Source organism: Dasypus novemcinctus, chromosome 2, assembly GCF_030445035.2.
Source record: "Dasypus novemcinctus isolate mDasNov1 chromosome 2, mDasNov1.1.hap2, whole genome shotgun sequence".
NCBI classification, from domain to species: domain Eukaryota; kingdom Metazoa; phylum Chordata; class Mammalia; order Cingulata; family Dasypodidae; genus Dasypus; species Dasypus novemcinctus.
Genome location: NC_080674.1, coordinates 168,872,278 through 168,885,652, shown reverse-complemented (window position 1 = coordinate 168,885,652; position 13,375 = coordinate 168,872,278). Strand labels below are relative to the sequence as shown.

The 13,375-nt window shown below is 41.5% G+C and overlaps 1 protein-coding gene across 8 annotated transcripts in view; it reads left to right on the top strand.

Moving 5' to 3' along the window:
* The window catches only part of EBF1 (EBF transcription factor 1), a 391,714-nt gene that overhangs the window by 261,608 nt on the left and 116,731 nt on the right, over positions 1 to 13,375 (top strand). For 4 of the 8 annotated variants that reach the window (XM_004453513.4, XM_004453514.4, XM_012523320.4 and 1 more), the window contains exon 8: positions 960 to 1,101. In XM_004453513.4, the coding sequence (XP_004453570.2) occupies positions 960 to 1,101 (142 nt within the window). The remainder of the gene's footprint in view (positions 1 to 959; positions 1,102 to 13,375) is intronic. The other 4 variants (XM_004453516.4, XM_004453515.4, XM_023587399.3 and 1 more) reach the window with 1 other exon arrangement.

Below are 13,375 nucleotides of genomic sequence, written 5' to 3'. Positions count from 1 at the left end.
TTAAACGGGAGCTGGCTGATTGCTGTTCCCCGTGTCAAAGCACGAGGTGGGAGCTGAAGCTGCAATTACAGACAATTATTATATTTGGTTGTAAGAGGTCGCATGAATAAACAGATCTCAGTGGGTTTCAATTTTAATCCCCTTCCCCATTTAATATAAGGAGAAGTGTAGGTCATTTCTCCTTATTGTTTTAGTCAGAGTTCTTGGAGACAACGCCTTTGCTTGCATCCCTTCTGGCAGACTGGGTTCAGAGTCGGTGTATGAGATGGCCAGGGTGTCTGAATTGTCACTGGGGCCAGTGCCACCATTTTTTTTCTTGGCATTGAAATAGACATCTAACACCCTTACTTAGCAGGGAATGTGGGTGGGTGGGGATGGTTGGAAAGGATGGTGATAGTGGTGAGGGGTGCTTTGGTTTGATTGACCAAAGTTAATGTGGCAAGGAAAAAGTACAAGAAAGCCCAAAAAAGGTACACAGAAGGGAAAGCTGTATCCCAGCTCTCACCAAAACATCTCTTTTTCATTTCTCTCTCCTCTTAACCCTGACACAGTCAGGGGGAAGTATTTTAAAGATTCAAAAGATTTTTATTTGCATGATCAACTGTGATATCTACTTCAGTGTCTAAACTGAAGGGTAATTTAGGTGAAACACAACCACCCTTGTGTAAAAAAATATGCTAATAAAGATTCTCTTGTTAAAATTATGGTTAACAGTGTACCTTCTGCTGTATAACTATAAACTGTGCAATTTTACTTAAAACTGCATCAAAAGCATTCCATGCCAAAGACCCACTCATCAATAGCTTCTCTTGTTAGACTTGTACAGCATAAGCACCAGTTATTATGTGAAATAGCTATGCAATTTTCTTCAGCTCCCAGCTGTTATTTATTTAACTTGAGTTTATTACCCTCCATGCTTTTATATTAAATGTTCACTCATTTCTCTCTTATGTCTCCAGGTCGTGGTGTCTACAACAGTCAACGTGGATGGCCATGTCCTGGCAGTCTCTGATAATATGTTTGTCCATAATAACTCCAAGCATGGGCGGAGGGCGCGGAGGCTTGACCCCTCGGAAGGTACGCCCTCTTATCTGGAACATGGTAGGCGAATCATTTTCATTGGTTGGCATTGTTACTTTAACTGTGAATTTATTTGTTTCTTTTTTTTTTTCCTTCCAACTCCACCACATTTTCTACCCCATTCCGAATTTCAGGTGTCCTTTTGAACGATATTGATCTCAGGGGTTTTTACTCTTCAAAAGAGATGATGCCTAGTATTTAAAGACAGAGAAATTTCTTTGAGACCCACTATTTCTTATATAGATCTTTACCCTGGAAAGGGCTGATATCACTTTCCTTCAGGTTGAGAGAGAGAGACCTTTATTTTAAACTCCTGCTTGAATAAAAATCAAGAAAGAGTGTGATACATTTTAAGGGTTTACAATTGATCATTTAAGTTTTGTAAAATGACCGCGATCTTCTTTACAACGCTGTTGGTTTACCCCTATGACTACACATTTAACTCCATTTGGAGTTAGGTCCAAAGTCTAGATTGGAGGCACTTTTTGAATATGAAATCCAGACTAAATATTTCTCCTTTGCCTTCTGCATACCCTTCCCCTCCCTAATACCTGGTAGAGCCTTCTTTCTGTAGGTAGACATGGTAGGGAGAAATAACATTTGTCTTGAGAATCTCAACTAATCAGTGGTGCCTTTGAGAAGACTAGAGGAAACCAGATAAAAATTTGAATCAAGGGAAGTGAAAAGTTTCTCAGAGGAGCCATGGGCTACTTTGGGTGCAGTCTGAAGTTTTCTGTGCTGTATGAGTATGTATTATAGCATCGCCATCCATCCATCCACCCATCCATCCACCCATCCATCCATCCATCCATCCATCCATCCATCCATCCATCCATCCAGCTATCCAGTAGCGACAGGATACCAATCACAATGCTAGGATTTTTCCAATCTCAGATAAAATTTTTCATCCATTTCCTCATCAGTTTTGCAGTTTGCTATTTCAGCAGGATTATTTTAAAGACATTACCACCTGATTATCTGACTTTCCATTGGCCATGAGCTGCCAATGATATAATTCATAAGTAGAATACTCCCTTTCCTGCCAGCATCCCAATATAATAAACATACCACTATCCTCTTTTTTGCCTGATTTTTTCCCCTCTGTGTTTGAGTATACAAATTGTATTTTTCATTAATTAGCCAAATGTAATGTTCTTAGAAAGGGTTCTTCACCACATCCAGTTTTAAAGTCTTTTAAAAGTAAGCCATCGTCTTTCAAAAGCTGCTTCTTTATGGTTTCATTAGTACTGGGATGGATATTACGTTTTGCAGAAGGCCATGGAAACACCTGGTCATGATTATATTCCTACTTCCATTTCTGTACTTACAATTATTCTGATCCTCACTTTATAGTAATGTTGTCTTTTTAATACCCATGGAGTCACTGAAAGGCATTGTATAACTGGAGGTGTTAAGGTGAAAGAAGGAAGAAATAATAGGTGAATACAAAATGGACAGAATTTGTTCTCTTTTTGACTGTGGCTTCTTAGTTGCAAGGTTTAGTGCCCTGTTGGAGGTAGGTTTGGCTCTCAGCTTCCAATCTGCCAGTCAAGGAATCAGTTTCATTGTGCTCCAAGTGCCAGCCAAACCCACCTTCCCTTCCTGCTCTTGGGAAGCCCATGAAGGAGCATAGGACGCCATGCAAAGCCATCCCGCCATAAAAATCAAACAGCCAAGCAAAACCCAGCCTGCCATCGGGGGAATGGAGGTCAGGGGTGTGACTTCACAGGGTGAGGTGAGGGAAAGAGCCTTGAAGTAGGTGCCTGGGAACCTCTAGTTCAATTCTTAGTTTCACCTCTGAACTTCTTGTGACCTTGGGCAAGTCACCTCAACTTTTAGGATGCTTTGTTTTCTTCTTGGGAAAACAAAGACTATGATCTGTAAGGGGTTAAAAAAACAAACAAAACAAACAAACAATAAACCACACCATGCTTTGTGTGAGGGGCAGGTAATATTAATAAGGGAAGTGGTTTGGGTGGAGACCATGGAAGACACGCAAGTACACACTCTGCTGCCCCTGAGGTCAGTGGGGCCAGGTGTTCCAGTTTGGCAAGAATTTAAAATTTCCTAATTTTTCATTGTTGGTAGCTAATTACACAATATTGTACTGAAGGGGTGGGGGGGAACACTGCTTATGTTGAGTTTACCAGCCACAAACTGGCCATGTTATTATTAACATAGTATTCAAGAAAATGGTGACATTTTCCTATTTGTAAATGTTTACCCCTCCTTGGGGATGTGGATGTATCCCATTTCCTTCAGGAAGGGGCCGCCCTGTCACCAAACCCTTACTTCACTTCTCTGCAGCAGAATGAAAAGGTAGACACATTCAGGTCCACAGTAATGACAGTAACACAGAAACCTGCTTCTCTGTAGAATGAATCAACCAACCACACAGAACCACCCACTCATTTAGACGCATCAAGCTGATACATAAATATCTACTCAGCAAAAGGGTGACTCTTGAGCTCTTTCACTGGCAATGTGTGGGAGTAAACCCAGATGCTAATTCATGTTGATCTGGGAGTAGGGTAATACTTTATCTTACCACTGAAAAATCCTTTTGAAAATGCCCCTATAAGATGTAAGAACCACACTTTTCCCAGTCTCTGTCTCTCTGCTCCATCACCTCAAACAGCTAACTGCATGGTAAGACTGAAAAGTGTCTTCATCCCTTGAGACCTGGAGGAGCCTTCGTTTTCCCCGTTTGGGCTCTTTGCCATCTCGTTTACAGGTAGACTGAATTAGTTTAAGCTGTTCGGCACATCTCTATTTATATTTCGCTTGTAGACAGTTGGAGGAATGTTCCTTTTTGTGCATCACATTTCTACCTCTAAGTAGAAGCAGTCTTCAGGGTTTATAATCTCTCACAGCCTTCCCCATGTGGCCCACGGGCCCATAAATCCCTGAGCTCAACTAAATGTCCCTGATTTCTGGGTATGATAGTTGATAAAGGTAAATGAATTTCCTAGACTTTTGCGGGGTCCAAAGGGAGGAAATCCTGGCATGCTGTAGCTCGTGCTAATTGTCCTCCTTTCTTCTCTTCTTCATTCATAAAAACTGAGATTTTCTTTGGTTGGTTTAGGCTAGAGAGGTTTCATCTTTAAGCAAGAGATTTATGGAAGATGTACAGTAGGGGAGAGAGACAGCCTCAGAATGTAACTGCTCTTCAGGCTCTGATATCTGAAAAACAGGCTTGGGCCAAAGGAACTGAGTTGGCGCCACCCACAATAATGGAAAGCTCTAGCTGTGCATCTTTCTGTCATTTGGGCAAATTCATGGGGACTGTGTGCTTGGGGCTTGGGGAGTTTTGTTATTGTCATCATCATTTTCCTGAGTTTCTGGCTGTGTTTACTTGAATTTAAGGCCAATGGTGGCATCAGTTTCTCTATTTTTTCCCCCTGTGGCAATAAGCTGTGCCCTTGCAACGCGATAGTGCAGAGACCCTGTCAGCTTGCATGCACTAACTCTTTATTATCTAATGATCTAATATGCAACAAGGCAAAGTGCCGGTGCTCATCATTCTGACATAGAATGCCGGGAGAAGTGACTAAATTACTTTATGTACCATTAGCGCTAGCAGCTATGGTGAACTCACCGGCAGTATTTATGCAAATGCCTGTGAATACACTCTAGTGGCTTTGTCAGGAAGCAGTCTGACAAGCTGTTTAAATGCTCTTTTTTTTTGGGGGGGGGGGGCTGTGTTTTTTTGGTGTGCATGTGTTTTTCCCCCCTCTGTTTCCCTTCCTCCCTCCCCGTTTTGGACAATGTCTGGAGGACTTGCCTCGTGCAGGCTTACTGGGGCATCCAAGAGGCAAGAGGAGCTCAGCCCTCAGCCACCATCCTTTCCCAGCGTGGAGGTTAAAGGCCCAATTTGGATTCTTCCGATTTTGTTTGTTTCTTCTTCCTTTTTAAGTTCTTTATTCTTACGAATTTGCACAATCTTTATGTTTACTTGGTGGAACTATATACTGAGAGGTTTTAGAATATGAACAGTTCTGACATGAGGCAATGTTTAGTTTCATGGCTCAAAATAGATGCTTTAAAAAATATCCCCTTTTATTTAATAGACAATGACTGAAATTTAGCTTTTGTGGGCAGCAGAAATGAATGGATGACATTTCCCTTCAAAATATTATAAAGATTGAGACACGATGTATAAATGTGCATGATCGCAAAGCAAAACATATCAAAACAAAAGTAGGGTTCGGTCAAACTGGAAATATTTTTTGGAGAATAAAGGATGGTGATAGACTTACTGGCCCATCTCCTTGCTGTAAGTAGCGCTTTAGAGAGTCAGAACCAGGTTCTCACCGCCACCAGTTAGTTCTGACCTTTCAGCTGCAGTGCCCCTTTCCAGCTGTCCCTGACAAGATCATGTTCTTCTCGCTTTTTAGCATTTGACCCTCTTTAATTCTTTTGCTCCAGACAGAGCAGTTTTTGCTTCTGTTGGATGCCCCTGGCTATCCCGCCCTACTGACTCCCTGAGGCAGCAGCGCTTACATTTGTTGTTTTATGGGCATGTGGACAAAGGTGGTTGAAGCTCCGGGAGACTGTTCCAAATTGAGAGACAGCGTGGAGTCTGAAGAGAAAGGAGCAGCTCATCTCTTCTCCCCTCTGTGGTGTAAAGCCCTACGATTTGCTAGTAAATGCCAGTTGGATGTAGTAGAAGGAGGATCAGGTTGCCTGACCCGGCAGCTGGGTCCCAGTCTTGACTCGGCCTTTAACCAGCTGTGTGACTCTGGGTAGGTCCCTTTGCTTCTCTGGGTCTCAGTTTTTGTATGTGTTGAAGGAGAATTGGGAAGGGTCATCCCTAAACCTCCCTTTGGCATGCAATATTCCTTGGTGTTCTTAATAGAAGCCATTGGCACATGCTTTCCTCAGTCAGTGTCTCCTCTAGGAGGTGCCTTTGGGGAAACAGGGCTTTTTCAGGGGAACAGAAAAATTCACAGCTGTTTCGGATATATCTCTTTCTTTGAATAAAGCACCCATGGGGTGGACTTTAAACCATTCATTTCCTCATTCTCACTGAGCATCTACTACATGCCAGACACCGTGCCAGTGGTGGAAGGCAGACACAGTCTACATCTTCATGGGATTTATGAACCAGAGAGAAGAAAGATATTAAACAAAATGTGCAATTAACTGGTTAGAGAAGTTCATGAAAGGGTTAACTCTAAGAAGGGTGGTGGCAGTGAGGTATCAGGGACGTCTTCTCAGAGGAAATGATACATGTGCCAAAACGTGAATGCTGACTGTGTTCATCAGGCAAAGAGGATGGAAAAAAATTCCAGAGAGAACAGCGTTTGTGAAGGCTGTTTTTGCATAGGTGAGTTCAAGGAACCCAGAGGAGACTGGAGGGCATGTGTAGCTCCCGGCCAAGGGGCGAGTGGCAGGAGATGACACTGGACTGGTGGGCGAGGGCCAGATCGCACAGGCCCAAGGGGGCTGGGCTTGTCAGAGTGTGGTCTCAGTGGCAACCGTGAAGATGGTGTGGAGTCACATAGGGTTTTGACGAACTCAGTTTCAATTACACGGGCTCCTGGTGTCTCACGAAAGCCCAGGGCAAGATTGCTCTGAGTTGGTGATAACTGCCCTTTCCTGGTGGCCTTTGGAAGTTCCCCAGGGAATTGGCTGTGGCTTGAAGCTGTCCCCTGATTACTCCTCATTTGATCAATAGTGCATGTGTTCGATATGGGGAAAAAGTCAAACATTTTGAGCGTTCTTTTTTCTGGATGGTTTTGGTGTACTGATTCACTTGTTTTCATAAACAGCTTGGAAAGTGTTCATCCACTGGTTTCTTTTTGAACGAGTGGAGACCCTCTCCTTATTAAGGCTTCTGGAATGGAGGGCTGCTGCATTATTTGTCTTGTGGAATGTGTACAGCTTGTCTAATCTGAACAAGGCTAAAACTGGGTGAGTGAAAATAAAATTAAACATGAGAGGAAAACATCCTTCCAAATTTCTGTCTCCCCTGCCACCACAGGCAATGACTTAAGTCATAGCTGAATGAAGAGCCATTTAAGTATGGAAGGCCACTTAGTTCACCCCCCCACACACACATTTTACAGAGAAGGAAACTGAGGTCTAGAGGGGGCTGTGACCGTCCCGTGTTCACAAGGCTAGTTTGTGTCAAAATCCACTTTGCACTCTCTTGTGGTGGGCTGCTCGTCAAGTGTGAATGCCACGTCTGCACAGCTCCAGGATCCCAGGTAGCATAAAATGTCAGAGGACTTGGGGTCTGCCCCTGCTGCCTTCTTGGCACACCTGTCCTTACAATTCAGGTTGACCTAGGCTTGCCTTGGCTTTCTCTAGGATTCTGAGATCATGCAATGAATGTCTGAAAATCACTCCGGCTACCTGAAAGAAGTGCACATTCTATCACAGACAGAGGCTGAATGATGCAGAGCTTCCCACTTAGCTGACAGCCCTTAAAGTGACTGGTTTCCGTGCAAAACTCCAGCCAGGCCCACTTAGGCAGGAGCATCTTGGTGAAGGGTCTGGGTTAAGTAGAAAAATATTGGCATCATTTTTTTGTTACTGAGGATGGCATATTACAACGTATCAATTGATTTTCCTCCTTGAAAAAGGAAGACAGATGCAAGAGCAGAACATTAAGGTTAAGAATATCCAGATGTGTCGTAAATAGAGCACCGAGGCCCTGGATTTTCAAGCATCAAATCAGGCCTTTTTCTTTGAGCAGTTGGGGAGATGCTTTTTGTCTTCCCTTGAAATAGAAAGCATGTGGCAAGTAGTCAAGATAACGAACAAGGGATGTAAGTGAAGACGGATTTTCAGTGTATCCCTTGAGAAATTCATAAAGCAGATAACACCAGAAATCTGAACACAGGGGGCTTGGTAGCCAGCAAGCGCTCAGCTTCAGACAGATTAAAGAGTTCATGAGCAACGTGTAACTGCTAAGCAGGTGATCTACGTTATCTTTATTTGAGTATGACATGGCCAACGGCACTGTTAACAAAAGAGAAATACTGCTCAGTCTTGGCTGCTGTGCTTGATGGTGACCAGGTCAGTAAGAAAATTTATCATCATCATCATCGTTATTACTGCTGCTGCTGCTGCTATTTTCAGACTATTGTCAGCTAACCTTGATGGAGCATTTACTGGGTGCCAGCACCATGCAAGCATTTTACATATAGCATCTCATTAAATCCTCCAACAAATCTGATAAGATGTAACAATTATTTTCACCACCTTACGAATGAGAAAACTGAAGTTCAGAGAGGGTCAATAACATATTCCAAATCACAAAACTAATTAGAATTGGACCTGGGACTCCACCCTAAGTCTAACTAACCATATAGCTCTGAATAATAGCAGTACTAGGAATAATTACAATGAACATTCATTATGTCCCTACTATGCCAGGCACATGGTGCTATATCCAGCCCCTTGTAACGATGAGGAAACTGAGGCTAAGGAGAGGCTAGGTAAGTTGCCTAGGGTCATACCACAAGTAAGTAGTAGATCAGAGGGTAAACCAGAAAGCCTGACTCAATTATCTATTTAACTATTGCTCTTATACATTATGCTAAAATTCTTCCCATCCCTTATCCTATTGTTCTTATTTATTTCTCAGTACAAAAATTGTGCTGGTATCTTAGGTAGCTTTTTCAAAAGTTAGCCCAGAGTGTATCTTTTTTGAAAAATGGAGCTTATTAGGTATGTTTACCTTATGGTTCATTTTCCTTCAATAACCTTTTTTTCCCAGGACACTACCACTAATCGAGTAAAGAAAATGCTGATTTTATCTGATGACTGGTTTATTTTATATGGGGGCCACATAAGAAAGGGGCTGCTAATATTTTATTTATTTGCAAGGATGTTCTAACTCATCTCCCTAGAAAAATCATTTGTTGGCCATATGGTCTCTCTGGCACGTATACAAAGTGGAGAAAAACGAGACCAAGAAAAAACTGTGAGATTGTAAGTTAAGCAACTGGTAGGATACTAACTGTATCCTTGTTAGGATACAAAAAAGTTGCTAAACTTCATGTTAGAAACAGCATGGGAAATTGATATGGATTTAGGGAGGATGTTTTCTTATGAGTTCCTTGACAAAACTGTAAATTGTGGGAAACTACCAGTATTTGGAGTTTTGTGTTAGCTAATGAAAGAGTAAGTCATACTTAACTGTTATTTTAATAAGCACAGAGTGTATGTGTGTGGATCAAAATGGCAGAACTATTCAAACCCTTTTTTGATCATGTTATATTTGGTTACAAAAGCATCCAGTTGTGTTTTTGTGTATAATTGATTCTTCCAAACCAGAGGCCTCTCTGTACACATTCCATACTTGAGCTATTCTCACTTGAGCATTTCAGAGCCCCACAAGTACAAGATTCAAGTGATGTTAATATGCAAATAAAACATTTTATGTCCTGTTCACAAACTTTCTTATGATGAGATATTTAGGAACAGTGAGCAGGAGTTGAGTTTGAAAGATTTTTGTTTGAAAATTTTCAAAGCTGTATGTACAGAAGTACATAAAGACAAACCACTGCCGCTCCTCCTCTGTGCAATCTGTACTAGGTGCTTTGATGTCACAGGACCTCAGTTTCCTCATTGGTTTAGGGGGTTTATTTGAATACCTAAGCAAAAAATACAAGTAGCACTCCAAAGTCATGTTCTCACAGCTATTACTGCTTAGGGCAAGACTAAATTTAAAGAAAAAGTAAGTTGATCTAAACACAAATAGCAAGGAAATAATAGCATAAGTAGTACTTCATGACGGAAGTTTGCGAGGGCTTAAGGGCTGGGAGAAGTAATAATTCTTTCAAGTCACCAGGAAACAGTATAGGACACTGGGAAACAACTTTTTTTAAGAGTGAAATGTCACCTTTTTGATTTTTTCTTAAGCCTTTTGGGCTCAGTTTGCCATTAAAATAGATGTAATAGAGTAATAGGATTTAAAAATCAAAACCTCTCCCGGGCTGTTAATTCTGTTTTTATTTTTAAGCAAGTAGTGTCTGTATGTCAGAGAGAAGAAATTAGTTTGGAAAGGAGGACTTGAGGAGAACGCGAACGAACCAGCCAGGGTCCACCGAGGCGGCACATTATGATAATATATACTGAACCAGCTGGACACTGAGCAAAGCTGACATTGTGTTGTCAGGGGCGGGAGCACCCATCAATTTCTAAGATAGGATTTGAGTTCAAATGACAGAAAGAGCAGCAACTGTGTGGAAACTGATGCGTGGGGGAGGGGTGGGGCGGGCAGGAACCAGCCAGGCCTGAAGACAGGAAGTCCTGGTACCTCCGGAAGGGGGTGGCTCTGTTTTCTCATCTGGCTGCTACCCTTCCTTCTAACCTTAACATCTGTCAGCCTGATCCACCTGGGTCCTTGCATGGTTAGAGCTCACTGCAGGGGGAGCATCCTGGGCTAATTTTAGCTGAGAGAATAGGGCGCCTGTTGCTGGAATGGGGGCCAGATCAGCCTAGGAAACAGAGTCCACTCTTCCCTGCCTAGGAAGATGAGGGTGGGTAGAGGGCAGATCCTTAATGACTACTTGAAGCAGTTATCAACTTTTAAGCAACTCTTTTTAGTTCCTTAATATCTTGGTAACTCTGATGAGTTCTCTTTCGTTCATTTGCTTATTCATTTACTCATTCTTCTATTTAACATTTATTGATTGCCTTCAATATTAAACAATAGGAATATAGAGGTGAACAATGCGGGAAGAGTTGTTAACATTATGAAGTTAGTATTTATGGTGTGTATGCATATTTAGGTGTCGATATTAAGCAAATAATTGCACCTAAGAATTATTTAAATTGCAGTTACGGTTAAGTGCTATAAAGGTGACACGGACACCACTACGAGACCTTAAAACAAGCAGACATTCAAATCTGAAGAAACAGGGAGGCTTTTAAAATTTAAAATAAGAATGAGTAGCATTTAGTCAAGCAAAGAGGAAAGAGTATTTTAGGCAGAGTTGGTAAAGTGTGTTCAAACGCCAGAGTGGGGGCAGCGCCTGAGAAGCTTGGAGGAGGGCAAATAGGGAAGGTGGTTGGGTGTGGGTCCATTTTTGAGAAATACATGTGGAAGTTCCCTATAGGTTTGCTTCTCTGTACTTGGAGCTAGAGACCCATTTATTTTCTTAATTGCAGGTTAGCAGAACTCATTGCCCACTAAAATGCTAGCTTTTGGACCAGTGTTCCTGGTGGCAATGGCTTTAATGATCGTGATAGCAGCTGTTGAGCACTTACCATGCCTCAGGTTTGGTGCTAAGCACTTAGTGTCTTCTCTTTTAATGCTTTCAATAGCCATAGGAGGGCCGTACTATTATTATCTCCACTTAACAAAGAAGGGAAACCAAGGCCATCCTTCAAGGAGCTGGTTGTGGACAAACAGAACAAGAGTTAGGCTTTTGCATCCAAGTAGCTGGCACAAGGTAGACATCAGCCTTTCCTTTCCCACTGCTTAGTCAATTCCAGTCTCCTAACATTGGACTTCAGAGGTGAGAGAAATTGTCCTGCCAGTCGAGCATGTAATATAATACCTGCTTCAACAGAAGCAAATTGACGACATTACTCAAAGGCAAATTTAAAAGCCAGATCTGTGCTAAATCCCAGGGGTAAGTTAGTTGGCATGTGCAGTGATATATGGGAAGGTGCTTTTCTGGGTTAAGATAAAAAACCTGGTATCACATCTCGCTATCGGGCACCCCATCTCGATCACCCTGTGCCAGCCCTTCTACTTGAAATACTTAGTGGAGAGAAATGAAACTTTCTAGAAATTAGGTGATCATCATCCTTATCGGATGAATATAATGCCATCAGCATGATTTTAGCATCTTAGGAAAAAAAGAGATTTGCCTGGAGGAGGAGCTGGAGAAAGTTTGAGGCATGGATTGTAGAACTTACTTTTCTGCCCATTTGCCACAGCAAAATTGGCTGGGAGATGATCTAGTAATTAAAATCCTGCTTCAGTGTATGTTTCTGATCAGTCATAACAGAAGCACTGATGTGGGAAACCAGACGGTAAGCAAAAGAAGGGAAAGAAAAGTGAAACACAAAAGTAACGCTTTCAAGCCCACAGGGGACAGAAGTAGATATGAATTGACTGAATATGTAGCTGACCACTAAGCATGAAAGTGGAACCCAATTACGAATCTATTTTTATCCTAATCTGTGAAATTAATCAATATTTTATATGTGAACATAGGTTCCTGTATTGCTGGCTTATTTAATTGGCAGGTGCAATCAGCAGGGCAGCAGTTGTTCAAGCCCACATTCTTCAGCAGCGATTTTAGGGAGCAGCATGGGAGGGAACACAGCAAGTAGGGATGCTGAAGTGTCAGGTTTGGGGCCTCTTCGTAACACATCAGATTCTTTCATTGACTCCGGAGCAAAGTGATAAGAATTTTAAGACACAGGTGTACGTAAAATAGAAACTTAACAATGTACTTTGGCTATTATTTAGAAGAATGGTTAAAATTAGCGTGGTTGGTGCAAATCGGGAACTTTCTTTAATTTTCTACTGTTTTTTATTTCTCTTCTGAGCAGAATTGCGGAAGCCAACATGAACCGAGCACGAACTATGTGCTGTGCTTGTGTCAAGTGCTTTTAGGAATATGGGGATGTGTCCTAGCATTCCAATGTAGTTTATCATTTCTTGATAGAGGCAGAAAATATTTCTTTTGTGAATTAGAGGAGTCTTTCTTTGTTAGAAGTTTTTGGCTGAATCATCAAACCAGCTGTGCTCTTTTAAGTAACTCTTCTGTGCAACACATCTATAAAGTCAGACCTCAGATTATTCCACCTTGCTATTTTGGCAAAATCCTAGAAGTTCTTCTTGGTTTGGTTGGCTAAAGGTCTATGGAATCTAATCCTTGTTGCTCAAAAGAAAAAAAAAAGTTATTTGGGAAAATGTGTTTAAGGTATTGTTTTAGGATAACCTATTTGTTAATTAGTAAACTTTTATTATTTTCTTTATACTTGCAAAATTGTGTGATGAACACCATCAAGATGAATATTAGCCAGTTTGAAATGGAAGTTAAAGGGAACTTTCCTACACTATAAAAATATATAAGTTCTCATAGTGTTACAGTCACTCATATTAGATGTTCAAACTCTGATTTTATGTTTAGCAGCCCAACTTGTAACAATTGAAAGCTTCTAAGCCTGGAAGTCTGACAGTATTTTCATTGTTCCTGTGTTTAAATTGGCACCTGTGATATTATATTAGGATGCTATTTTTTTTTGAACTTGGAAATAAAGTAGAGAGAGATTTTTACTATAATTCATACATGGGCGTGGAGTCTTAAGGGGAAAA